This window comes from Scyliorhinus torazame, chromosome 2 (genome assembly GCF_047496885.1).
Source record: "Scyliorhinus torazame isolate Kashiwa2021f chromosome 2, sScyTor2.1, whole genome shotgun sequence".
Taxonomy (NCBI): Eukaryota; Metazoa; Chordata; class Chondrichthyes; order Carcharhiniformes; family Scyliorhinidae; genus Scyliorhinus; species Scyliorhinus torazame.
Window position 1 is genome coordinate 82,330,558 of NC_092708.1, and position 27,700 is coordinate 82,358,257.

General features: G+C 45.4%; 1 protein-coding gene across 1 annotated transcript in view; it reads right to left on the reverse strand.

Annotated features, from left to right (window-relative positions):
- Nucleotides 1-27,700, reverse strand: part of parp9 (poly(ADP-ribose) polymerase family member 9) — a 148,800-nt gene that overhangs the window by 52,245 nt on the left and 68,855 nt on the right. Inside the window, exons 6-8 of the mRNA XM_072473177.1 lie at nt 19,643-20,580; nt 8,698-8,928; nt 8,372-8,593 (exon numbers count right to left, since the gene is read on the reverse strand). Of these exons, the coding sequence (XP_072329278.1) occupies nt 8,372-8,593; nt 8,698-8,928; nt 19,643-20,580 (1,391 nt within the window). The remainder of the gene's footprint in view (nt 1-8,371; nt 8,594-8,697; nt 8,929-19,642; nt 20,581-27,700) is intronic.

A 27,700-nucleotide genomic window follows, 5' to 3' on the forward strand; every position in this document is an offset into this window, starting at 1 on the left:
AAAGAGCTCGAAGAGGTGGAGAGGAAGAGAAGAGAGCGATTTGAACTTGGGGCTCAATTCTTATAGTCCCCAGGGGTTTCCCGCCTTTCGGGGCGGACCCTGTACCTGGTCCCAAGTGATTGGACTTTGTCCCAATCGCTTGGTTCGATTTTCTCCAATGCTGGAGCAGTTCCCTGATCGATGGGCGGTCTTGAGGTGGTCGTTCACCTCCTTTTGTGTAGGCTCCTGCTGGCGCCGAAGAGTCTGGTTTTGCTTTGTGTGTCTAAATGTTGCTTATTGTTCCCGGGGATTGCTCATTAGTATGCAGATGGCTGGTGTTTTGTTATGCTGATGGTTGCTGGTATCGATAGTGTCTGGCCTTTCCAGAGGTAAATACACAGCCAACCTGCAGCTGCTCGTTTTTGTCCTGTTGGCTGATTTTCCCATCAGCCTTTGCCGTTCGCCATTTTGAATCGGGATTTGGCCATTTTAAGTGGCTACACACCCTCCTTGTGATCCTAACATGAAGCGTGAAGGATCACATAACTATGTTGCTTTCCATTCCCTGACCTGGGGGGGGGGGGGGGGGGGCACTTCTTTTATGGCCTCTACACTGACCATAACTATGCAAAAAAATTTTACTGACAGTTCTAAGGGCGCTATGTCAAACAGGGACATGCATTACAAAACAATAAACTGGGAACCTCTAACTATTCTTGGTGTGAGGTGGAGTCGCTCTCGTCGTTGCGGACGAGTCGGAACGAGTTATCTCGGTGCCAATAGTTGGTGTCTAGCTGTGTGGGGACAGAATCGGGGTCATCATGGTAGTTCGGTGGTCGGTGGTGTGGTTTGTTTCGGAAAGTAATCATGATGGGATCACTTGGATCATGGTCAGAGTCGCTGGGTGCGGGTCCTGTTGCATGGGGATAGTAGGAAGGCGTGCTGTGGCTATCGTCCGAGTCACAGTCGCTGTCTCTGCTGCTGCAGTCTGTGGGCGTTCCGGGGCGGAGTGTATATTTCGGGGCTGGAGTCGAGGTCGAGTCCGTGGCTGGGCTGGACGTGTTGGGGGATGGTAGAGTTACATTGGCTGCGGGCGGGGCGTGGTGTACTGCGTCGAGCATGACATGTTGTGCGTGGTTCGACTGTGTTCCATATGCCTTCAGCTGGTTGATATGGAACCACGCAGTCTTACCGTTGGGATAATATATTTTATATACGGAAGGGCTTACTTTGTCCCCAATGGAGTACGGACCCGAGTATTTTGGTGACAGGAATGAGCTGGGGTTATATACGGAGACCATAACTTGCTGTCCTATACTGTACTCGGTCGCATGCACTGTCTTGTCGAAACAAGCCTTGCTCTGTTTCTTTCTGGTGCCCAATTTTATTGCGGCTGCTAGCTGAGCCGTTTTAACATTTTCAACTAATTGCTCCACTGCTTTCTCGTGTGTGAGGGCCGTCACTTCGGGGCTTGTCAAGTCTAAACCTAATAAATATTCTGTGCCTTTCATGGGGCGTCCGGTCATGAGAGTGTGTGGGGTGTAACCTGTGGAAGTAGAAATTGTGTTACGCAAAAACATCAGCGCAGACGGGGGAACTGAGTCCCAAGTGGTGTTGTTCTGCTGGACCATTTTTCTGAGGGTGGATTTTAGGGTCCGATTCATGCGCACCACGATACCACTCGACTGTGGGTGGTATGCTATGTGGGTGATGCCAAATATCGTGAGGACGTTCTGCATGACACGTCCCGTAAAATGGGAACCGTGGTCGGATTCAATGCTGCGGGGAAGTCCCCATCTTGTAAAGATGTGGTGGGTTAGAATCGTGGCTGTGGTTTTTGCTGCGTTTGTGCAGGCTGGGAATGCTTCCACCCATTTCGTAAATGTGTCAATTACCACAAGTACATGTTTATAGCCATTCCTGCAAGGGGGCAATGGTCCTATAAAACCAATCTGGAGGTTAGTCCAGGGGCCATTAACGGGTCGGGTGTGGCTGAGTTGAGCCTTTTTGGCATATCTGTCCGGATTATTCTGGGCGCAGATAAGACAATTCTCGATGTAATGGTTCACATCTTCCTTTAAATTCAGCCACCAACAAAGCTGCTTGAGATGGGCTGTAGTGGGATCGATTCCCTGATGTCCATGACCATCATGGAACAAACCACTCAGTTGATTCCTGTATTGTTCAGGAACCACATAAAGGGTGTCTTTTAACACCACACCGTCATGTGTGGTCAGAGTATTTTTAAGCCTCTCATAGGGTGCTGGATATTTTCCTTTTACAATCTCCGTGAGATTGCTGACCCGCTTCTGGGCCTCCACTAGATCCTCGATGTTTGTCTGTGAGACCTGAATTGCACTCACTGGTGCGCTTTCGGGGGGTGTCCAAAGGTATCCATGCCTGGAACCTGCCTTAGCCAGTGCGTCGGCTTTCACATTTCCAGGGGGGGGAGGAACGATGGTGACTGCGGACTTTGATTATCCCAAAAGTCCTGTTCTGGGCTTTTTGTAAAATATGACGGAGCAATGGGGCCGAGGGGAGGGGTTTTCCGTCTGCGGAAACAAATCCTCTTGCTTTCCACAGGGGCAGAAATTCCGTGAGGCTGTCCGAGTATATGTCTGCTGGGCTGGGGAAGGAATCCTGGTGTTCCACTATATACTCGATGGCCGCGAGTTCTGCTGCCTGCGTGCCTAAGTGGCCTGGAAGTTTTAACGATATTTCCTCAAGGGCGCGTCCTCGACATAGATACCGCAACCTGTTATGCGGCTCCCATCCAAGACTGTGGAAGATCCATCCATATAGATCTTTATGGGCTCACACATGTCCGTGTGCTGGGGGCTCTGGGTTGAACTACCTATCTTTCTGGGGGGTGTTTTCGCAATAAAGGGGCCTGTGTTGTGGTGTGGAGGGACAATCTCACATTCATGGGGGGTTCCGGGGTACTGTAAATTGTCGGCTAAGTAGGTGTGTGTCTTTGTCCTTTTAACAGTTATGTCCCGTCCCTGCAAGAGAAGGGTCCATCTAGCTGCTCTAATCTGGCTTACTGTACCGTCCTTGAGTCGTCCGTCCAGTAAAAGTTGGGTGGGGGTGTGCTCGGTGAGAATTGTGATGGGGTTCAGTCCGGTAATGTACGAAAAATACTGAACTGCCCAAAATACTGCGAGCAGGTGCCTCTCACAGGCTGAAAATCCCTGCTCCACAGCATCTAGAATTCTGGAGGCGTAAGCTACGGGCCTTAACTGATCGTGCCGTTCCTGGAGGAGGGCGGCCGAAAGGGTGCGGTCTGTGGTCGCTACCTCTATGGCGTAAGGGGAAAGCGGGTCTGGAACTTGTAGTGCGGGGGCTGCTATGAGTGCCTGTTTTAAAGTGTCCACAGCATCCGGATGTTGCGGATACCATTCCCAGGGGGCTCCTTTCTTTAGGAGGTCTGAGAGGGGTGCTGCCTTGCTGGCGAAACCGTCAATGTGGTTTCGGCAGTAGCCGACCAATCCTAAAAACGACCGGAGGGCTGAAACGTTCTGGGGAAGGGGCAATTTAGCAATGGAGTCAATCCTTTTATGCTCGATCTCGCGTTTACCATGTGTGATAATTGTTCCCAAATATATCACTTTATCTTCCAAAATCTGGGCCTTTTTGGGGTTGACTTTACAACCGATTGAGTGTAAGAGTTCCAGGAGTTCGGACAGAAGCTCAATGTGCTCTTCCTTGGTGTCTGTCTGGAGTAGTAGGTCATCTACATACTGCACCAGACATTCGGGGCGAGAGAATTTGGCTAAACCATTTGCCAGCTGTCGCTGGAAAATGGAGGGGGAGTTGTGGAAGCCTTGTGGCAGGCATGTCCACGTGTACTGCTGTGCTTTAAAGGTGAAGGCAAATTTGTACTGGCATGCCTTTGCCAATGAAATGGACCAGAATCCATTACTGACATCCAAAACCGTAAAGAATCGGGTATGGAGTCCCTGCTTGAGCATGGTCTCGGGACTTGTGACTACTGTGGGGGCTGCTGCGGGGGTGACTTTGTTGAGTTCCCGGTAATCGATGGTCAGTTGCCATGATCCATCGGGCTTTCTCACTGGCCAAATCGGGGCATTATTAGTGGAGGCTACTGATCTAAGTACTCCCTGCTCTAATAAGCTTTCTATTACCTTGGAGGTTTCTCCCTCTGCCTCTTGGGGAAATCCATACTGTTTTTGGGGTCTAGGGTCAGGTCCTGTTATTTGTACAGAGCCAGTCATCCGTCCACAGTAGTGCTTGTGGGTCACGAATGCTGCCCTGTTCTTTTGCAGGACTGCCCTAACCTGTTTGTCCGTACTAAGCGTGGTCGGGTTGAACTAAAATTCGCCTACTGCGCTAATTTTGTTCACGTACTCTCCTATGTTGATCATTGCGGGAGCTCTTTTAGATTTTGCCATCTTCCAGACACACTGGTTGACTGGATCGAATGAAAGATTATGGGAATTAATGAAATCAATTCCCAGAATGTGCTCTGCTGTGTGGAGCAGGTCAACTAAAACCACAGGGTGCTTGGTGGTAATGTTACCGATTTGAATGGGTACAGGGGCTGTAATGTGTCCCTGCTGTGAGTGGCCTGTAAAGCTGCTGAGGGTGATGGTGGCTATAGTGGGCAACGTGTCTTTTTGAAACATGGTGGAGGAATTTATTGTGGTGCGGGACCCTCCTGTGTCCCATAGAAACTCGATGAGCTGTCCCCGAATTTTCGCTGCAACTACCGGTCGTCCGAACATATCCCAAAGGGTGTCGCAGACCCAACTGGGGGAGCCCGTACACCGTCAGTCCGTTCCGGTCAGGTCCGTCTGATCTGAACGGGCGCTAACACTATGAATGGGCTCTGTCTTTTTCTTACTCGGAGTGCCCGCCTGCTGGGCTCTCTGTGGCTTTTTAGGGGCATTGCACTCTCTTGCGAAGTGTTCCAACTGTCCACAGTTGTAACACTCCTGTGACTTGGGTGGGGGGCTGTTCTTTCCTTCATTCGCCCATGCGGGGTTCTGGTGTGTTTTTACTGACTGCATATCTGCTCCGGCCTGCTTTTCCTCAGGATTCTTGACTGCGGGTTTACTTTGTATAGATTGCTCCCAAGCGCGGGATAATCTTTTCACTACCCACTTCTCGTTATGGGCCTCCTCTGAGGGATCATAACTCGCGCAGGCTTTCTGTCCTGTTTCTGTGGCATGGGAGATAAGGGTGCGGGTCCATTTGGCCATGTTGTCTGGGGAAAAATGGGCCGGTCTAAGTCTCCAAAGACTGCTGCAAAGTGAATCCACAGGCGTCCAGCAAACGCTGTGGGGTGCTCGGATTTCTTTTGCCTACATTTGTTGAGGCCATCTACGGGGTCACCCCGGTTATACCCGATCGCATCCAGGATGCATTTCTGCAAGGGTGCCTCCTTCTGTGGGTCGGGAAGGGCTGCTGCTACTGAAGGGTCTAAACTTAAAACCGTGACCTTTACATGCTCTCGCTCTTCCAGGCCGTACATGGTCGCCTGATGCTTGACTGTGGCAAAGAAATGGTGGGGGTCTGAGGTGGGGAGGAACAGTGTGACCTTATCGCACGCGTCCCGTAATTGGGTCACTGTTAAGGGGGTGGAGTATAAAAATTCCGCATCGTCCGATGTGGCTGTGCGGTGGGTGGTTACAGGGTTCATTGGAGCTTGAACTATCTGCTGCGTGGGGGGTTGGGGCGCTTTCCTTTTTTGTGGCTTTCCTTGCGCACATGTTCCCTGAACATATCTCTACGCTGTTTCATTCAACTCTTCCCAATCAGGGCCGTCTTCCTGATCTAATTTGTCTCCAAAGGTTTCCTGGAAACCTTTCTGAACAGAAAGCAGCGATTGCAGCTCTGCAATCTGCTTCCGGCACTTTGCGTGATCTAGCGTGCTTTGTCTTTGTTCTGTGGTGGCAGCATGGAGTGCTCTTAATGCTGCCTTTAGATCGCTGCACTGTCTCTGTAATGCTTCTACCTGTTTTTCCGTTTCCTCACGTACCAGGACTGCACGTTGCGTGTCCTGATAGTCCTTTTCATACTGGGACTGGAAGCTGCTTAGGTGCGCCAGGCAAGACTGGTGTGCCCTTTTGGCATCCTCCACCTCTACATCTTTTGCTGCCAACTTCCTTCTCAATTCCAAATTCTCCTTTTCTACCTCGCTTACATCGACCTTACTCATTCGATGTATGCCCTCAACTTCTTTCCAGAGCATCCTCATGACCTCCTCTGTGCCTCGCAATTTTGCCAAGCAGGACATGATTGCCATCAGCTTGCGAGCTTTCGCTAAGCTCTTTTTGTGGATCTCGCTCAGGTTCTCCCACCAAGTATGTCCTATACTCCCGGGACCTGATTCCTCGTTGTCACAGAATTCATTCCAAAGGGGCCATCCTTTCCCTTTGAGATATTTCCTGATCTCTTCCTCCCAAATGGGACATTGTCCCACTCTACTGCTGCTGGTCGCTGCGACCACAAATTCCTCTGGGTTCATTAGGCGCTGCATTGCCTGCACTGCCATCTTTCCTATCCGAATGCTGCTCTTCAAATTTTGGGACAGGGGTATTAATCCGAATACTGCTCTTCAAATTTGGGACAGGGGTATGAAGGCGGTGCTGCAAATACGGGTACGGCTTTCGCTACTTTCCGATATACAAACTTCCGACAGTTTTGTCGCAACAAAAAAACTATCAGTTTTACCTTATCACCTTGTTAGTTACGCATGCATACACACACTTCTGAATTCAGTATTGATCAGAACTGCTTGAACACTTGTGGTTTTCTGTTTCCAATTGGATCTCTAATTCAAATTCTCGGTTCTCCCGGAGTGGTTTTCCACTTCTAGATCGGGTCCCGTCAGGAAGTCGCCAAATAATGTTGCTAACTTTGCCTTCGTTCAATTGCTCTGTTTTATCACCTTTGCTCTTGAGTCGCCAGGTATCTTTATGATACCGCCACATGGTTCAAGTCCGAGTAATGATCAATAATCCAATACACCGATTAGTAAGATTTAAATCAAAGCACATTTATTATACACAGTAATCACTGCTCATGCACAAATTCTACGTTTAAGCTACTTCTACAACTAACAGGCCTATACTTAACTTGGAACTGGCCCACCAGGTCAGGGAAACAAATGGCCTTTCTTTCGGATTCTGAGCCTGTGGGATTCGAAGTTGGTACAGATTGGTAGCTAGGAGCGCCCATCTCGTAGCGAGCGTTGAAATAAACTTACGATTCGATCTTCACTGCTCTGGTCACGGTCAATGTTGGTTCATTGTTGCTGGATGACCAGGGCAGGACGAAGAGCTCGAAGAGGTGGAGAGGAAGAGAAGAGAGCGATTTGAACTTGGGGCTCAATTCTTATAGTCCCCAGGGGCTTCCCGCCTTTCGGGGTGGCCCCTGTACCTGGTCCCAAGTGATTGGACTTTGTCCCAATCGCTTGGTTCGATTTTCTCCAATGCTGGAGCAGTTCCCTGATCGATGGGTGGTTTTGAGGTGGTCGTTCACCTCCTTTTGTGTAGGCTCCTGCGGGGATTGCTCATTAGTATGCAGATGGCTGGTGTTTTGTTATGCTGATGGTTGCTGGTATCGATAGTGTCTGACCTTTCCAGAGGTAAATATACAGCCAACTGCTCATTTTTGTCCTGTTGGCTGATTTTCCCATCAGCCTTTGCCGTTCGCCATTTTGAATCGGGAGTTGGCCATTTTAAGTGGCTACACCCTCCCCTCCCCCGGCGGACACCACCGCAGTCCCCGCTCCAGGACAATCCGTCCTCCCCTAGCTCCCACCCGGGAATGAAGAGGATTTTGACACACTCCCGGAGTCACCGAAGACCAAGCCGACCCCTGAGTCACCACCAGCACTGCGGCACTCTCAACAACAGATCAAGGTGCCCAATCGTTTAAATTTGTAACCTTCTCTGTAATTTTAAAACCAATCTGTATGTATATAGTTTTCCACCACCCCCGCTGGACTCATTTTTAACAGGAGGTGAATGTGGTAGTCACCACTATTGTATTATATTGTATATATGGGTATTACGATAAGGCCCCTGTACTACAGGTACGGCAGTAGATCCCTGCCCGCTGGCTCCGCCCAGGAGGCAGAGTATAAATGTGTGTGCTCTCCGAACAGCAGCCATTTCGTAAGCTGCTGTAGGAGGCCACACATCTCTGTGTAACAAAACCTCGATTACATTCGACTCTCGTCTCATCGTAATTGATAGTGCATCACTCCACACGGACAGTGACCCAGAGCCGGGATAAAACCTGGGACCTCGGTACCGTGAGGCAGCAGTGCTAACCACTGCACCACCTTGCTGCCCGCGCAGAAAGTTATTAATTAAATCTTTTTAATAAACAATTTAAAACTTAGCTTATATGACTACATTACCTCATACATTGTTGATTCTGCTGGATTAAGCACAAAGTGAACAGTGGTAAATCTAAAGTTTGCATTTAGTTCAACATAATTGATCAATTGTTCAATGAATAGTCTTGCCAACTTGTTTGGGTCGATCGCGTGAGGTGCAGAAGCGGTCACAGGAATAGCAATTGAACGAATGTCATCTTCTTTCGCAAGTTCGAAACATCTGGCAGCAATCTTCTTTAGAAGCTTTTAAAGAATATAAAGAACAGTATCCTAATCAGGATATATTTTAAAAAACTTCATGGATTCACTAAATAAAATATAGATAATGTATTAAAAATGGTGCTTACGTTTTCTATACCAAAGAACACTTGAGGGTAAAATGCCACGTGATAGACATATTCACAGCTCAAGTTAAATCCTGGTGTTTTCAATATTTCTCCATAAGATAGTAGCTCTGTCTTTTTAATTCTATGAAGCTCCTTTTGAAGCTCTGGACCAGCTATTTGTGCAACTGCTCGAGAAACTGTGCCTGATTTCAGATTTAGATCCCTAAATACGGTATTCATAATCACATCAGTCTGTGTTAAGACAGAAAAGGTATGGATAGTAACATTCTAACACATTCATGGAAGTCAGACTAAATTTGAATAGACAATGATGAATATTCACATTTTACCAAATGTACCTGACCTTACAAAAGTTAAAATCCAACTGTATTTAAAATAATGACTCAGAAATTCAATCGCACCTTGATTTGGCTGCAGTTTCAAGCCTGCTCCACCAGTTAATAAAATCATGGCTGATCTTTTTGTGTTCCGAATTCCACTTTCCCATCTACCTCCGCTAACCTTTCATTCCCCTATTTAGAGTAGCCAATTTATTTTTTCCAATTAAGGGGCAATTTAGGGGGGCGAAACCCACGCAAACATGGGGAGAATGTGCAAACTCCACACGGACAGTGCGCTAGAGCTGGGATCGAACCTGGGACCTCGGCGCCGTGAGGCAGCAATGCTAGCCACTGCGCCACCGTGCTGCTCTCATTCCCCTATTTGACAAGAACCTGACTACCTCTGTCTTAAAAATATTCAATGACACCGTCTCCACCTTCTGAGGCGGAGAGTTCCAAAGTTCCACACCTTCTGGGAGATTAAAAAAAGCTCCCCATCGCTGATTCAAATGGCGACTCATAATTTGAAAACACTGCTCCCTAATTCAGGGCTCTCATATACCTAAAGGCACCCAGAACCATTGAAAGGAGGTGCATTCTGGCCTCAGAAAACACATTTGGAAGGATAAATATGGCTGAAACAAGTGCTGAGAGAGCACTAAACTTCACAAGGTCCATCTTGGAGGCTGTTGCACAGGCAGTAGATTACAGAGAGGAGAAATCCTTCCCTCCAGGGCAGGAAATACTACAGGATTTTGACCCAGTAGCAGAGTTCCAAATCTGTACATGCTTTGAGGCATCCCAAAGCCATGAAATGCACTATATGAATGCAAGTCTTTCTTTCTTTAAAGTATTTGAAAATTTGTCCCTAATGTCTGTGTATCCACTTCATTGAATAAGGGGAGGTGGTGGCGTAGTGGTATTGTCACTGGACTAGTAATCCAGTGATCCAGTGTACTCTGGGTTCTAGGCTTAAATCATGTCACAGCAGATGGTGAAATTTGAATGCAATAAAAATCTGGAATTAAAAGTCTAGTGATGACAATGACATTTCCATTGTCGTAAAAACCCATTTGGTTCTCTAATGTCCTTTAGGGAAGGAAATCAGCCATCCTTACCTGGTCTGACCGACATGTGACTCCAGGCCCACAGCAATGTGGCTGACTCTTAACTGCCCCTCAAGGGAGTTGTAATTCTAATCTTGAAGTGTGGTTAAAATAATGTTTTTTTTTATAAATAGGTGAAAAACATAAGTGACTAGGGCAAGACACCACTATCAGTTCCCCAAATATTAGGGCCTCTGTCCAATGCCTGTCACCAGTACGGTGCCAGTGGTTAGCACTGCTGCCTCACTGCATCATGGACCCGGGTTTCATTCCGACCTTGGGTGACTGTGTGGAGTTTGCACGTTCTCCCCGTGCCTGTGTGGGTTTACTCCAGGTGCTCCGATTTCCTCCCACAGTCCAAAGATGTGCAGGTTAGGTGATTTGGCCATGATAACTTGCCGCCTAGCGTGCAGGGATGTGCAAGTTATGTGGGGTTATACGGTTGGGGTGGGCGATGGGAGTACACCTGGGTAGAGTGCTCTTTCGGAGGGTCGGTGCAGACTCAATGGGCCAAATGGCCTCCTTAAGTACTGTAGGGATTCGATAGATTCTATGGAATGCCCAAACATCATGATACAACTTCCATTCCCTTGCATCTTTGACAAAGGGTCATCTGGACTCTAAACATTAGCTCTTTTCTCTCCCTACAGATGCTGCCAGACCTCCTGAGATTTTTCTGTATTTTCTCTTTCAGTTTCAGATTTCAGCAGTAATTTGCTTTTTCCATTCCCTTTCATTCCGCTGGCATTTTCTTGAAGATCTTTGACAAGCCAAATTGGGTATTTGCTTGCTTCGTATGCATTTTGGGATAAGTTGCAGGGCACGTGTATTTTAAGGTACCAGTGGGTGGAGCATGTATTGTATACACTTCTCCCAATGGTACTATGCAGTTAAAGAGACAATTGTCAACAGTCCAGAAGACAGACATATAAGGTTTCTTAGAAATTTCCTCCAAACTTCACTAAAATCATAGACCCCCTGTGCCAGTGGGAAGGCAGCAAATTTTAATTTAATTCATTCCTTGTAGTATAGAATATTGGCATGGGGGGAGGTGCTAATTAGATGGTGTTTCAGATAGTTTAGGGTTCAGTCCCTGCTCCAGTTGAGGCCTGCCTCCTCACCCTGTCCTGTGGTAAAATTGTGGCATAAACCATGTTCTGACCCTTGAATAATCGAAATGCTGGAGAAGATGAAGAATACAGAGCATAATGTACACCAAGCATTCCTTCTAATGAGCTAAATATATTTGATACCCTAGCTAGCAAATGCCCAAAATTACATAAGAACATAAGAACTAGGAGCAGGAGTAGGCCATCTGGCCCTTCGAGCCTGCTCTGCCATTCAATGAGATCATGGTTGATCTTTTGTGGAATCAGCTCCACTTTCCCGCCCGAACACCATAACCTTTTATTCCTTTATTCTTCAAAAAACTATCTGCCTTTAGCTTGAAAACATTTAATGAAGGAGCTTCAACTGCTTCACTGGGCAGGGAATCCCATAGATTGAAAACCCTTTGGGTGAAGAAGTTCCTCCTAAACTCAGTTCTAAATCTACTTCCCCTTATTTTGAGGCTATGCCCCCTAGTTCTGCTTTCACCCGCCAGTGGAAACAACCTGCTTGCATCTGTCCTATCTCTTCCCTTCATAATTTTATGTTTCTATAAAATCCCCACCGCATCCTTCTAAATTCCAACGAGTACAGTCAGTGTCTACTCAACCTCGACTCGTAATCCAACCCCCTTATCTCTGGGATTAACCTCGTGAATATGCTCTGCACACCCTCCAGGGCCAGTACGTCCTTTCTCAGGTAAGGAGACCAAAACTGAACACAATACTCCAGGTGTGGCCTCACTAACACCTTATACAGTTGCAGCATAACCTCCCTAGTGTTAAACTCCATCCCTCTAGCAATGAAAGACAAAACTCCATTCGCCTTCTGAATCACCTGTTGCACCTGTAAACCAACTCTTTGCGACTCATGCACTAGGACACCCAGGTCCCTCCGCACAGCAGCATGTTTTAATATTTTACCATTTAAATAATAACCCCTTTTGCTGTTATTCCTACCAAAATGGATAACCTCACATTTGTCAACATTGTATTCCATCTGCCAGACCCTAGCCCATTCATTTAAACTATCCAAATCCCTCTGCACACTTCCAGTATCCTCTGCACTTTTTGCTTTACCACTCATCTTAGTGTCATCTGCAAACTTGGACACATTCACCAACTCCAAATCATCTATGTAAATTGTGAACAATTGTGGGCCCAACACTGATCCCTGAGGGACACCACTAGCTACTGATTGCCAACCAGAGAAACACCCATTAATCACCACTCTTTGCTTTCTATTAATTAACCAATCCTCTATCCATACCACTACTTTATCCTTAATGCCATGCATCTTTATCTTATGCAGCAATCTTTTGTGTGGCACCTTGTCAAAAGCTTTCTGGAAATCCAGATGTACCACATCCATTTGGCTCCCTATTGTCTACCGCACTGGTAATGTCCTCAAAATATTTCACTGAATTAGTTAGGCACGACCTGCCCTTTATGAACCCATGCTGCGTCTGTCCAATGGGACAATTTCCATCCAGATGCCTCGCTATTTCTTCCTTGATGATAGATTCCAGCATCTTCCCTACCAACGAAATTAAGCTAACTGGCCTATAATTACCCGCGCTTTCTGCCTACTTCCTTTTTTAAACAGTGGTGTCATGTTTGCTAGTTTCCAATCCGCCGGGACCACCCCAGGGTCTAGTGAATTTTGGTAAATTATCACCAGTGCATTTGGCAATTTCCCTAGCCATCTCTTTTAGTACTCTGGGGTGCATTCCATCAGGGCCAAGAGACTTGTCTACCTTTAGCCCCATTAGCTTGCCCATCACTACCTCCTTAGTGATAACAAACGTCTCAAGGTCCTCACCTGTCACAGCCTCATTTCCATCAGTCACTGGCATGTTATTTGCATCTTCCACTGTGAAGACCGACCCAAAAAACCTGTTCAGTTCCTCAGCCATTTGCTCATCTCCCATTATTAAATTTCCCTTCTCATCCTCTAAAGGACCAATATTTACCTTAGCCACTCTTTTTTGTTTTATGTATTTGTAGAAACTTTTACTACCTGTTTTTATATTCTGAGCAAGTTTACTCTCATAATCTATCTTACTCTTCGTTATAACTTTTTAGTTGCTTTCTGTTGCCCCCTAAAGATTTCCCAATCCTCTGGTCTCCCACTAATCTTTGCCACTTTGTATGCTTTTGCCTTCAATTTGATACACTCCCTTATTTCCTTAGATATCCACGGTCGATTTTGCCTCTTTCTACCGTCCTTCCTTTTTGTTGGTATAAACCTTTGCTGAGCAATGTGAAAAATCACTTGGAAGGTTCTCCACTGTTCCTCAACTGTTTCACCATAAAGTCTTTGCTCCCAGTCTACCTTAGCTAGCTCTTCTCATCTCATTGTAATCACCTTTGTTTAAGCCTTCAATTTACCTTCTCACCCTCCACCTGTATTTTAAATTCCACCATATTGTGATCACTCCTTCCAAGAGGATCCCTAACTATGATATCATTAATCAATCCTGTCTCATTACACAGGACCAGATCTAGGACCGCTTGTTCCCTCATAGATTCCATTTCATACTGTTTTAGGAAACTATCGCGGATACATTCTATAAACTCCTCCTCAAGTCTGCCTTGACCGACCTGGTTAAACCAATCGACATGTAGATTAAAATCCCCCATGATAACTGCGCTACCATTTCTACATGCAGCAGTTATTTGTTTATTGCCCTCCCCACCATAATGTTACTATTTGGTGACCTATAGACTACTCCAATCAGTGACTTTTTTGCCTTACTATTCCTGATTTCCACCCAAATGGATTCAACCTTATCCTCCATAGCACCAATGTCATCCCTCACTACTGCCTGGATGTCATCCTTAAATAACAGAGCTACACCACCTCCCTTACCATCCACTCTGTCCTTCCAAATAGTTTGATACCCTTGGATATATAATTCCCAGTCGTGACCATCCTTTTTAAAAAATATATTTTTTATTGAAATTTTTCAAACAAAAATGTTTCCGTTTTTACAACTCAACAAGGGATTATACATTAAACATTATTTAAATAATATAGTGAGCTTACAACAAAAACTAGAAAAGAAAAACAAATAGCAAAAACACAGAATAGTGTTTATCCCCCTACCCTGTTCCCCGGGGTGCATTACAAAATGTTTGCTCTTCCCCATATTTAGTTTGTATCCCGAGAACTCTCCAAACTCCCTAAGTATCTGCATTACCTCTGGCATCCCCTTTACCGGGTCCGCAACATATAGCAGTAGATCATCTGCGTAGAGCGACACTCGGTGTTCCTCTCCCCCTCTAAGCACCCCCCTCCACTTCTTAGAATCACTCAGCGCTATGGCCAGTGGTTCAATTGCCAACGCGAACAGTAACGGGGACAGGGGACACCCTTGTCTTGTACCCCTATGTAGCCGAAAATATCCCGATCTTTGCCGGTTTGTAACTACGCTTGCCATCGGGGCCCCATATAAGAGTCTGACCCATCTAATAAACCCCTCACCGAACCCAAACCTCTTCAGCACCTCCCACAGATAGTCCCACTCCACCCTATCGAATGCCTTCTCTGCATCCATCGCCGCCACTATCTCTGCCTGCCCCTCCGGTGGGGGCGTCATCATCACCCCCAGCAACCTTCGTACATTAACATTCAGTTGTCTCCCCTTTACAAACCCTGTCTGATCGTCATGCACCACCCCTGGGACACAATTCTCTATCCTTGTCGCCATCACTTTGGCCAGCAGTTTGGCATCTACATTTAGGTGTGAGATAGGCCTGTATGACCCGCATTGCAGCGGGTCTTTATCTCGTTTCAGGATTAGCGATATCGTCGCCTCCGACATTGTCGGGGGTAGCATCCCCCTTTCCTTAGCCTCATTAAAGGTTCTCGCCAAAAGCGGGGCCAACAGATCCATATACTTCCTGTAGAATTCCACCGGAAACCCGTCTGGTCCCGGGGCCTTCCCTGCCTGCATGTTCCCCTGTCCTTTAATCACCTCATCCACCTCGATTGGCGCCCCCAGACCTGCCACCTCCTGCCCCTTCACCTTCGGGAACCTTAGCTGGTCCAGAAAGTGTAGCATTCCTTCTTTTCCCCTCGGGGGTTGGGACTTGTGTAGCCTCTCATAAAAGGTCTTGAACACCTCGTTCACTTTCCCTGCTCTCTGCTCCATATTTCCCGTTTCGTCCCTAACTCCCCCGATCTCTCTCGCCGCCATCCTCTTCCGAAGTTGTTGGGCTAGCTGCCGGCTCGCCTTTTCCCCATACTCATATTGCATCCCCTGTGCCTTCCTCCACTGTGCCTCTGCCTTTCCCGTGGTCAGCAGGTCAAACACCGTCTGTAGTCTTCGTCTTTCTCTGTATAGCCCTTCGTCTGGGGCTTCCGCATATTTTTTATCCACCCTCAAAATTTCACCTACTAATCTCTCTCTTTCTTTGCCCTCGTTTCCCCTTGTGGGCTCTGATGGAGATCAGCTCTCCTCTAACCACCGCCTTCAGCGCTTCCCATACTACCCCCACCTGAACCTCCCCATCGTCGTTGACCTCTAGGTATCGCTCAATACACTCCCTCACCCTTCCGCAGACCCCCTCGTCCGCCAGTCGTCCCATATCTAGTCGTCAGAGTGGGCGCTGCTCCCTTTCCTCTCCTAGTTCCAGATCCACCCAATGCGGGGCGTGGTCTGAAACGACTATGGCCGAGTACTCCGTTCCTGACACTTTCGGGATCAGTGCCCTTCCCAAAACGAAAAAGTCTATCCGGGAGTATACCTTATGGACGTGGGTGAAGAAAGAGAACTCTTTAGCCATCGGCCTGGCGAATCTCTACGGATCCACTCCCCCCATTTGTTCCATAAATCCCTTAAGCACCTTGGCCGCTGCCGGCCTTCTCCCGGTCCTGGATCTGGACCGGTCTATCCCTGGATCCAGCACTGTGTTAAAGTGCCCCCCCCATTATCAAATTTCCCACCTCCAGGTCCGGGATACGTCCCAGCATTCGCTTCATGAATCCCGCGTCATCCCAATTCGGGGCATATACATTCACCAGCACAACCGCCTCGCCCTGCAGTCTGCGACTCGCCATCACATATCTGCCTCCACTGTCCACCTCTATGTTCTTAGCCTCGAATGATACACGTTTCCCCACCAATATTGCCACCCCTCTGTTTTTCGCGTCCAACCCTGAGTGGAATACCTGTCCCACCCATCCTTTTCTTAGTCTAACCTGATCCACCACCTTCAGGTGCGTCTCCTGGAGCATGACTACGTCCGCCTTCAGTCTCTTTAAGTGCGCAAACACCCGTGCCCTCTTAATCGGCCCATTTAAGCCTCTCACATTCCAGGTGATCAGCCGGATTGGGGGGCCATTCACCACCCCCCCCCCTCGTTGACTAGCCATCCTCTTTTTTAGGCCATCTCCTCATCCAGGTCCCGCGCACTCGTCTGTCCCCCAGACAGCGCCTTCCCGCCCCGACCACCTCATCTCTTACCAGCTCCCCCTTGCACTCAGCAGCAGCAACCCAGTTAATCCACCCCCCCCCCCCGCTAGATCCCCCTCTAGCTTGATTACTCCCCCCATATTGCTTCCGGAAGTCAGCTAACTCTGGCTGACCTCGGCTTCCCCCGTTCACTCTTTGACCTCCCTGCGTGTGGGGCTCCCTTCCTTCCTGCGCCCGTTTTCCCGCTATAATTTCCATAGCACGGGAAAATACCCGGGCTTTCCTCTCGGCCCCACCCCCTATGGCGCAGTTCCCTCATTCCCCTCCCCTGTCCCTTTTCCCACCGGCGCCCACATTTCTTCGTGTCCCCCCCATCGGGGGGAGAAAAATTCCCCGTCCAACATTGCTGTACAATAGCCCTCCCCTTTCCCCACTTTACATTTCTGTACCACCACCTCGCTGCTTCTCTCCAGACATCAAACTCTCAAATCTAGTCCAGTTTCACTTCTTGGATGAATGTCCATGCCTCCTCCGCCGTCTCGAAGTAGTGGTGCTTGCCCTGATGCGTGACCCACAGTCGCGCCGGCTGCAGCATCCCAAATTTTATTTTCTTCCGATGGAGCACCGCCTTGGCCCGGTTAAAGCTTGCCCTCCTTCTCGCCACCTCCGCACTCCAGTCCTGATACACACGTATCACCGCATTCTCCCATTTGCTACTCCATGCCTTCTTGGCCCAGCTCAGTACCATCTCTCTGTCCCTGTAGCGATGGAACTTCACCACTAATGCTCTTGGTGTTTCACCTGCCTTTGGTCTTCTCACGAGGACCCGGTACGCTCCCTCCACTTCCAGGGGGCCCGTTGGGGCCTCAGCTCCCATTAGTGTGTGGAGCATCGTGCTCACATAAGCCCCAACATCAGCTCCCTCTGCTCCTTCGAGGAGACCTAGAATCCGTAGGTTTTTCCTCCTCGAGCTGTTCTCCAGGGCTTCCAGCCTTTCTATGCACCTCTTGTGTAGTGCCTCGTGTGTCTCTATTTTTACCACCAGGCCCTGTATCTCATCTTCATTCTCAGCTGCCTTTGCCTTCACTCCATGGAGCTCCATCGCCTGGACCTTTTTTTGTGTTTCCTTCAGTCCCTCGATTGCCAGTAGCATCGGCGCCAGCAACTCTTTCTTGAGCTCCTCCACACGTCGTCGGAGAAACTCCTGCTGGTCCGGGCCCCATACCATCTGGGCTTCATCTGCCGCCATCTTGCTTCTCCCTTCTCTTCTCTGCCGCTGCTCCAAAGGATCCTTCGCAATCTGGCCACTACCACCGCTCCTTTCCATACACACCCGGGGGGGACTCCTTCCTTCGTCACCCCACACTGGGTTAGGTTGAAAAGAATTTCCGTTGGGGCTCCCGATAAGAGCCCAAAAGTCCGTTGGAACGGGAGGTGCCGAAACATGCAGCTTAGCAGTGCATCACCGCAACCGGAAGTCGTTGTGACCATCCTTTAACCATGTTTCAGTAATGGCCACTAAATCATAGTCATTCACAAGGACTTGTGCCATCAACTCATTTACCTTATTCTGAATACTACGATCATTCAGGTAAAGTACCCTTATGTTGGCTTTTATACCTCAGTTTTGAATCTTAATACTTCTATCAGTAATCTCTCCTAAGTTATTTTTCCTTTTAACTTTTCTCCTAATTTTCCTTATTGTTGAACCCATATCGACATGTAACAACCTGCTACGTCGCTTTCCATTAATGTTTTTACTTCCCGTTTTATTCCTTTTAGTATTACTGGGCCTGAACTCTCCTCAGTCACTGTACCCTGTGGCCCTTTTTGATTTTTGACGATGGCTTCTCTGCCTTACACTTTCCTCCTTACTGCTTTTTGTTTCTGTCCCCATTTTACTTCCCTTCGACTTCCTGCATTGGATCCCATCCTCCTGCCACATTAGTTTAAACCTTCCCCAACAGCACTAGCAAACACCCCCCCCAGGACATCAGTTCCAGTCCTGCCCAGGTGCAGAACGTCCGGTTTGTACTGGTCCCACATCCCCCAGAACCGGTTCCAATGCCCCTTCCCTCTTGCACCATCTCTCGCGCATGCGCAGGTTGGCGCCCATTTGGTGCCGGGAAGGGAGGCCAGTGCATTGCTGGCCCCCTGTGGGGGCCAGAATCGGTTGTCCCCGTGCCCGTTTCGCGCCATCGTGAAACGCAATAGCCTCCATTTTGGAGAATCACGCCCCCTAAGTCCTGATATCTGACAATTGGGCATCCCTGCTACTCAGCTCTCCATGTGCAGTGACTGGTTAATTCAACTGCAAATCAAATTGACTATAGGTGTGAGATCCCTCGACTGCTAGCCTCATTGGGAAAAATGAATGAAGCCATTCCAACATTTTAAATGTGCATTTGACTGAAATGAGTGAATGAACTCCTCAAGCTGATCCAATTTGCTGCGGTTACCATTTCTGTACTGCATGGGCAGTACAGTGGCGCAGTGGATAACACTGCTGTCTCACAGTGCTGCGGTCCCAGGTTCAATCCCGGCCCTGGATCACTCTACATGAGGAGTTTGCACATCCTCCCCGTGTTTGCGTGAGTTTTGCCCCCACAACCCAAAGATGTGCAGGGTAGGTGGATTGGCCATGCTAAATTGCCTTTTAATTGGAAAAAATGAATTGGGTACTCTAAATTTTTTTTTAAAAACTATTGCTCCAGCAGCTTCATTTTGATCTAACTGCATTCCCAACAATAGGATATGTTGTTTGGATTTACTCACTTGTGAGCTGAAGTTAACTGAATCACCTTAATATTATTTGAAATCTTTCTTAGGCCAAATAGGCAAAAGAATTGAAATGCGATAATGAAAATCCTAAAATTTAATTCAATAAAAATAGATTTGAATTCACTCTGTCAGAATAAACCAATGGCCCTCTGTATGATTTTAATATAGCAAAAAAATTACTTTTTAACTGGAGAATATTAAGCTATACATACGTTCTGTTCTTCAATATTTTCTCTCCTGATTTCTATATGAAGATTCTGGAACCTATACATATCCCGAATCCGATTTGGCATGAAATCTATACTTAGCAAATGTTTCTGGTTTGTTTCACCAAGGATATTCTTGCAAGCGTTTTCCATTGCTGTAGTTGTCGGCTCGCTGAAGTCTACTAAATGGATCTCTTTCAAAGGATTTTTTGGCATCCATATCCCATGAAACGTTTTGACTGAAGTCACTATCAATTCCACACATCTTTGTAATGGGAACCCATTTCCAAAACCTACAGCTGGTATTGCAATTGAGGTCATTTGTAATTCATTTGCCAACATAAGGCTATTTCTGATGGCATAAGACAGCAAACGATCATTTTCTGAATGAGGATTCATATTCCAAATAGGTCCTACTGCATGAATGACCATTTTACATGGGAGCTTTCCCGCCCCAGTGACTACTGCAGAACCAACTGGTACTGCCCCATGTTCTTGTACAATTTTGACACTTTCAGTCACAAATTCTGGCCCAGCTGTTCTTGCCAAAGTACGAGCAAGTCCACAGTCATGTTTCAAATATTCATTGGCAGAGTTCACAACAACATCTACCTTATGTTTTGTCAGATCATCTAAGCATATAAAAATATAAAGCCCTCCTTGTAGGATCTTCATGTATCTTACTCCAGTAGGAAAAGAGGTTATTGGATGGATTAGCTCTTCCATTGCAGATAAATTCTCAGCAGTGGTTTTTGCCACAGATACTGCTTGGTTATTTTCATTAGTACAGAGTGCAGCAGTGCAGTTAAATTTCCCCAAAATTATTTTAAATAGCAATGTCTTTTTATCCTGAAGAAACTGACCAACATCATTTTGAACTGGAATCTCAATGCACATTTCTGCCTGGCTCAAGTCTTTATGTTCATCTTCAATCTGCTTTCCACCTGCTTGAAACAGAACAATTAAAAACAATCTTCAGAGAGTCACATGATGTTAGAAAGGGGCAGCTGTGACAGCAACCATTTTTTGTTTCCACAAGTCTATGTTGCAATATGGAATTGAGTTTTCATTCCCATTAATTTTAACTTTATTTTAAATAATTTTATATTGAATCCAACATCACTAGAAGGGGCCAAAAGGCCACGCACCTTGTCTCAATTATTTTTAAACTTTTAAAGTCCAAGTCAGGCTACAAATATTTAAATAGTTTGCCTTAAAATTAAGACGAAAGGAAGACGGAAATGTATCATTTTATCTACTATATTGTTATGATCCAGCAGGTGGTAATTGCCATGCAAATCAAATCCCAAAGAGAAACTTGGCAAGCTTATCACAACTTTTTTCTTTTTGAATTTTCAAAAAGAGAAGATATGCACGTTGATGTCAGAAGCCAAAACTTCGAGTGACATGTTGTAAGATCTTAAGTATTAACTTAAAACATGCATTAACAAAAGAAAACTTAAACATACAAAATTACATTTACTCAGTTAAAAATAGACTTGTAGAACATTCCCCAAAAGATTTTCTCCTCAGTTATTTTCACAAATAAACACCCCTTTAAGGCAACAACTCCCAGGAGATATTTAATCTATAAAATCCAGTAATACTACCCTAAAGCAATCTCTTGTTGCTGCCAGGGAGGTATGGCACAGGGCTCTTTCTCTCTTTCTCCATCTCCCACTCTTGTGTGTACATTCAAGAAACTTTAAAAATAAAACCTGCTTTCTGGAAAACAAACATTTTTCTGCAGTTGGCTGAAGGCTGCTTCACATTGCCTCTTCATGGCCTTTTCCAACCACAGAAGAACACTCCAGGAGGTGTCATGTAGGCACTCCCCAACACAGCAGTCACACCTCCCCTCAAGTAGTTTTATTCCCCTCTTTCATCTTTATTTCATTGTCCCCCTTTGAAACTTACCTTTCCCAGAATTTAAAAATGTTTTCCCTATTCATAAAATCATAGAATTTACAGTGCAGAAGGAGGTAATTCGGCGCGTCGAGTCTGCACCGGCCCTTGGAAAGAGCACCCCACTTAAGCCCACACTTCCAACCTATCCCCGTAACCCCACCGAACCTTTTTGGATACCAAGCACAATTTAGCATGGCCAATGCATCTAACCTGCCATCTTTGGACTGTGGGAGAAAACCCACGCAGCCATGGAGGGAACATGCAGACTCCGCACAGAGAGTGACTCAAGCCGGGAATCCGCCTGGGACCATGGAGCTGTGAAGCAACTGTGCTAACCACTGTGCTACCGTGCTGCCCCCCCAAAGTCAGGTCAAATTAAATTTAATAATCTTGCTTTATTTATTTATGACCTTCTCCAAGTTGTAAACCTCTTTCAACTTCCATTTGAAATGTAACAACCAAATACAACAAACTTTATGCAAATTTCTACCGTTGTCTTATTTATGTGCAGAAAATTCAACTTGGCCGTAGTGTAGCCACCTGAGTTGGCCACTTCCCGACTTAAAATGGAGAACCGCAAAGGTTGAAGGGAAATTCAGCCAACACAGGCAAAGACTAGCAAATACAGAAATCATGTATATTGGAACCTGCAAAACAACCAGACAGCACCGAAAGAAGCAGCCATCTGCATAGTAATGTAGCAGCCATTTACATAGTAATGTGCGATTCCCAGGCACAATGGCAACAGTTAAGGTAAACAAAACCAAGCCAGACCCCTCGGCGCCAGCAGGAGCCAAGACAAAGGAAGGCCAACGGACACTTAGGGACTGCCCAGCGATCAGGGAACTGCTCCAGCATTGGAGAAATCGATCCAAGTGATCGGAAAGTAGTCCAATCACTTGGAACCAGGTACGGGGTCCGCCCCAAAGGACGGGAAGCCCCTGGGGACTATAATGTAAAGCCCCCAAGTTCAAATTGTCCTTCTTTGGCAGGGTCACTCAGCAACTTGAACCAACCCATGATAGTGACCTGTCTTGTTGCCTCCAAGCAATTAAGTCTCAAGTCAATGCTCGCTATGAGATACGCGCTCCTAGCTACCAGTCCATACCAGCTTTTGAATCCTGCAGACTCAGGACCTGAACGAAAGGCATTTGTTCCCCTGACCTGGTTGGCCAGTCCGAAGCTAAGTATAGTCCTTTTAGTTAAAGGAATAGCCTAGAAAGTAGAGTTTATGCATGAGTAGCAATTTACTGTGTATAATAAATGTGTATTGATTTGAATCTTACTAATTGGTGTGTTGAGTTATTGATCATTACTTGAACTTGAACCTCGGGCGGTATCATAAAGATACCTGGCGACTCTGGAGCAAAGGTTATAAAACAGCCAATTGAACCAACCAAAAGTTAGCAACTGTACTTACTTCAAGTGCCTGCCTTTCACTTAGATGCCTTTGATGTTCTCAACCTTGTAGGTGCTCAGTCACCAGCTTAATCAAAATATTTTCACACAGTCACAAGTCTGCTTCATAGAAATTTGCATTAAACCCCAAAATGTTTTTAAAAAACATATTTCTTCAAAATATCCAATCATATCTAATCAGGCACAATTCATTTAATTCTTGAGAGATCTTGTTGCTCAGATTCCTGGAATTGTCTTTCCTTTCTTATCACAAAAAGCTTAAGGTATCTGTTTATTAAACCATATCAATGAACTTAATAAAACTGAACTAGCAAGGTATACTTTTTCAATGTCTTGTTCTTATGTAGATTTCAGACTGCAAAATCTGCACTTTACATACAGAAGTATGTAACACATCTTGACATGCTTTCTTGAGCACACATAGAAAATGCGGGACAAGAAAAGATTAGCTGGTTAATTTAGTCTGGCCCATATAGATATGATGCCTTCTGCACCAGATCAGAAGATCCCCAACCCCATAGCTGCCATATAGGGAAAGGTAAAAATAAAAAAGATTATAACCTAAGATTTTGATTTATTGTCACGTCTACTGAGGTACAGTGAAAAGTATTATTCTGCGTACAATCCAGGCAGATTGATCTAGACATGAAAAAACATTGGACATATGATACACAATGTAAGTACATAGATATAGACATCGGGTGAAGCATATGGAGTATAGTGCTACCACAGTAAAGAAGATGCGTAGATACGTCAGTTCAGTCCATAAGAGGGCCATTCAGGAGTCTGGTAACAATGGGGATGAAACTGTTTTTGAATATGTTAGTGCGCATCTCAGACTTTTGTGTCTTCTGCCCGATGGAAGAGGTCAGAAGAGAGAATAACCCAGGTGGGATGGGGTCTTTGATTATGCTGCCCACTTTCCCAAGGCAGCAGGAAGTGTAGACAGTCAAGGGATGGGAGTATGGTTCAGGTTAAGGACTGGGCTGTGTTCGCAAGTCTCTGTCGTACCTAAGGTCAATTAGGGAAAAACAAACGTGGAAAATATGATCCAAGTTTGTCTAGAAGACCAAATTTGCAATGATTCACATTCATTTGTTCTTACCTGTTGTACAAATCAGTTTCCCCTCCAGCCAAGCACTGGTACAGTTCCTTCTTCAAGGTGCAAAGTGAATCAGCATCTACCACATAAGCTAAGGGTCTGTTCCATTCATCTATTAATGGCTAGGTGAGGAAAGACCATTTATAATTCATCCTATTCCTTTCCTGTGTAAATTATGCACACACTCTGGTCACTGACAACCTATTAAATAAAACTGATTTGTCAATATGCACCTATTCTAGTAACTTCACAATTTTATAGGCCTCAATCAAATCGCCTCCATACTCTACATGTCTGGAAAATATGTTGGTTCAGCTTCTTAAGACCATCTGGGTAACTAAGCTACTTTAAACTGGAAATCACTCTTATGGCCCTTTTGTATGGATAATTTCCAAAGGTTTTATTTAACCTGCCATGTGAGGAGATCAGAGCTGGGCCCAGTGTTATAAATAAGCCCTAAACATGTCTTGTTCTTGGATAAAATGGAATGTTTAGTTAAAAATGTATAATCCTATGAATGCTGTGTGATATTCTCTTTGCTTTTGCTTTAACATCAGGATCTATTTCATTCACCACAAGTTTCAGTTCTATTCCTGGTAAAGGATAAGGTTGACATTGGTCCAGTCCACATGCATAGAGATGCATTTACCAAAGTGAAATACTTTGAAAATGCCAACTTTTTCTTCCAACATATCAAGATATTTACAGTGGTTGAGTCTCTGCCATGGTCCTTAAATTTGCACAAATTTTTGCATCATCTGCAAACGTGTAGATCATTCCCAACACCTTCAACCACGTAGTTGAAGACCATCAACATTTAGAGTCAGAAGACCATCAACATTTACGCTGCAGAAGGTCACTTGGCTCAATGTGTCCATGCCAGCTGAGAAAGGCAACGAGGCCTAATCCCACTTGCCAACTCCTGGTCCATATTTTTGTAGGTTTTGGCATTCAACACATATCCAAATCCCTTTTAAATACAATAAGGATTTCTGCATCTACCACCCTTTCAGACAGAGCTCCAGAACCCCACATCTGTTTCGTTAGGCTAAATAAATTTATCCCCAACTCCTCTCTAATCCTTCTGCTTTAAATCCCCAGATATTGGCCGTACTGCTAAGGGAAATAAATCCTTCCTTTCCACCTTAGGAAAACAAATCTAGTTCTAAGGTATGACATTATCATAAATGAAAGAACTGCAAGGGGTTAATGAAATGTCTAAATCAACCAGTAGGGGGAGCTAGATGTACAAGTATATCAGGCATTGATGCTAAGCCTTAGGGGAGAGAAGTGAAGGAGATAGCTAGAGTACAAATTGAAGGAAAGATAGTGTGAGTGAGGGCAGATCGTAATTAATGTAATAGTGTACGGTAAACTATGTCAAAACTGGGCTTTCTTCAAACAGCAGTTTGAAGTTTTACTATCTGCCTCCGCGCTAGAAAATGCTTCCAATCAGAGAAAAATAGCACTTCTTCTTAATTTGACTGAAACACAAGCATTAGAGCTTTATAACTCCTTTGAATTTACTGCAGATAAGGATAAAACAAATTATAACATAGTGCTACAGAAGTTCAATTACACTGCAAGAAGCAGGTGAACAAGATCAATGATCGCTACATGTTCAGAAAAAGGCTGCAAATGAAAGGGGAATCGGTAGATTCTTTCATTGCTGATTTAAAGTTAAGAGCGCAGTCAAGTAACATTTCCTCCGTTGCTGATTCAATGCTTCGCAATCAAGTTGTATTTGGGATAAATGACAAATGTTTGGGAGAAAAAATGCTAAGACAACCGTTTGCTGCTAGATGAAGCGATTAATATGTGAAAAGTCAGTGAACAAGCATCCTCTGAATATGGGAGTTCAGGGCAAACGAAAAATGCGCAAAGTCGGGAAACGTGGCAGACGCCATTAATGCTGTGTTGCAGCACAGAAAACTGCATACAGCGGCTGGCCATTTTGAGAGTGGCGTCACGAACGTGATGCATGTGCACATGCTGTGGCCACGCCCAGATTAAAATGAATTGTCCGGCAAAAGGCAAACAATGTTCAAATTTTTGCAAGTTATATCACCTTGCAGTACAGTATCATTTTTCAACAGCTTCTCCGGTAAAGAAATTTTAAAAATCCTACCATGACTACACAAAGGTGCAAAGTGTTCAAAGTGAAGAAAAAAGACAAAATATCTTAACTGATAATGAAGATTCCTCCTTATACAGGCTAAAGGATACGTTCATGGTTGATGCATTTACTAGGATTAATACACTGGATTATAATAACAAACCAGTACAACAGCTCAGATAATTAAAGAGTGGACTGTATGACTAGAAATAAATGGTTCAGATATTCCATTTAAAATTGATACAGGAGCATACACAAATCTTATTACAAAAAAGAATTTGAGACAAGCGTACCGTACACCGCAAATACAGATATCTACCTGTAGGTTAACTGATTATAATGGGAATAATAATAATAATCTTTGTCATAAATAGGCTTACATTAACACTGCAATGAAGTTACTGTGAAAAGCCCGTAGTCGCCACATTCCGGGGCCTGTTCGGGTACAAGGAGGGAGAATTCAGAATGTCCAAATTACCTAACAGAACGTCTTTTGGGACTTGTGGCAGGTAACCGGAGCACCCGGAGGAAACCCACACAGACACGGGGAGAACGTGTAGTCTCCGCACAGACAGTGACCCAAGCCGGGAATCGAACCTGGGATCCTGGTGCTGTGAAGAGAAAGTGCTAACCACTGTGCTACTGTGAATATCATTACCACAAGAAGTTCCTGCCATCTCATTGTTAGAAATGGTTCTATCGAAATGCCAATTGACTTAGAGATATTGGAAAATGACAAGTCATTGTTAATTGGAGTGGATGCTTGCGATAAATTAAACCTAGTTGAAAGGATACACCCAACCAAGACTTTGAATGATGAGCATAAAGAACCATGACAAGATTTGGTTGTTGTTGATACCTTATCCAGAGCTACCACTGATTCTGGCAACTCAGATACAGATATAGTACACACAATAGAAGCACAAGCCTCATTTGTTGCTGAGATGCTACCAGTGTCTGACAGAAAACTATGACTTATCAAAGAAGAAACAGAAAAGGACCTGGCACTCTAAAAGGTAATCAAATACCTCAAAGAAGTTTGGTCCAATGGATGTTGCTCAGTTTTTTGCAGTATCAAAGATGACATCACAGTAATTGATGGGTTCCTACGCAAAGAAGACAGAATAGTTATTTCTTCATGCCTCCAGAGGAGTATTTTGGAAATGATACACGGGGGTCATCAGGGTACTGAAAAATGTCATAGACGAGCAAGACAATCTGTGTACTGGCCTGGAATCAACAAGGATGTGGATAATCATGTGCAGGAATGCACAATCTGTCAAATGTATCAGGCGGTGCAGTGCAAAGAAAGTATGGAAGAAAATGAACTCATCACCAATCCATGGATCAAAGTTGGTACAGATTTGTTCTATTTTAAAGGTTGTGACTATCTAGTGGTCATTGACTATTATTCCAACTGTCTCGAGGTGATTACTGTGGTATTATCAGGTATTGCAGTACCCGAGAGGTTGAAGACCATTGGTTAAACCTAGGAGTTTACCATTGGCTGTTTGGTATG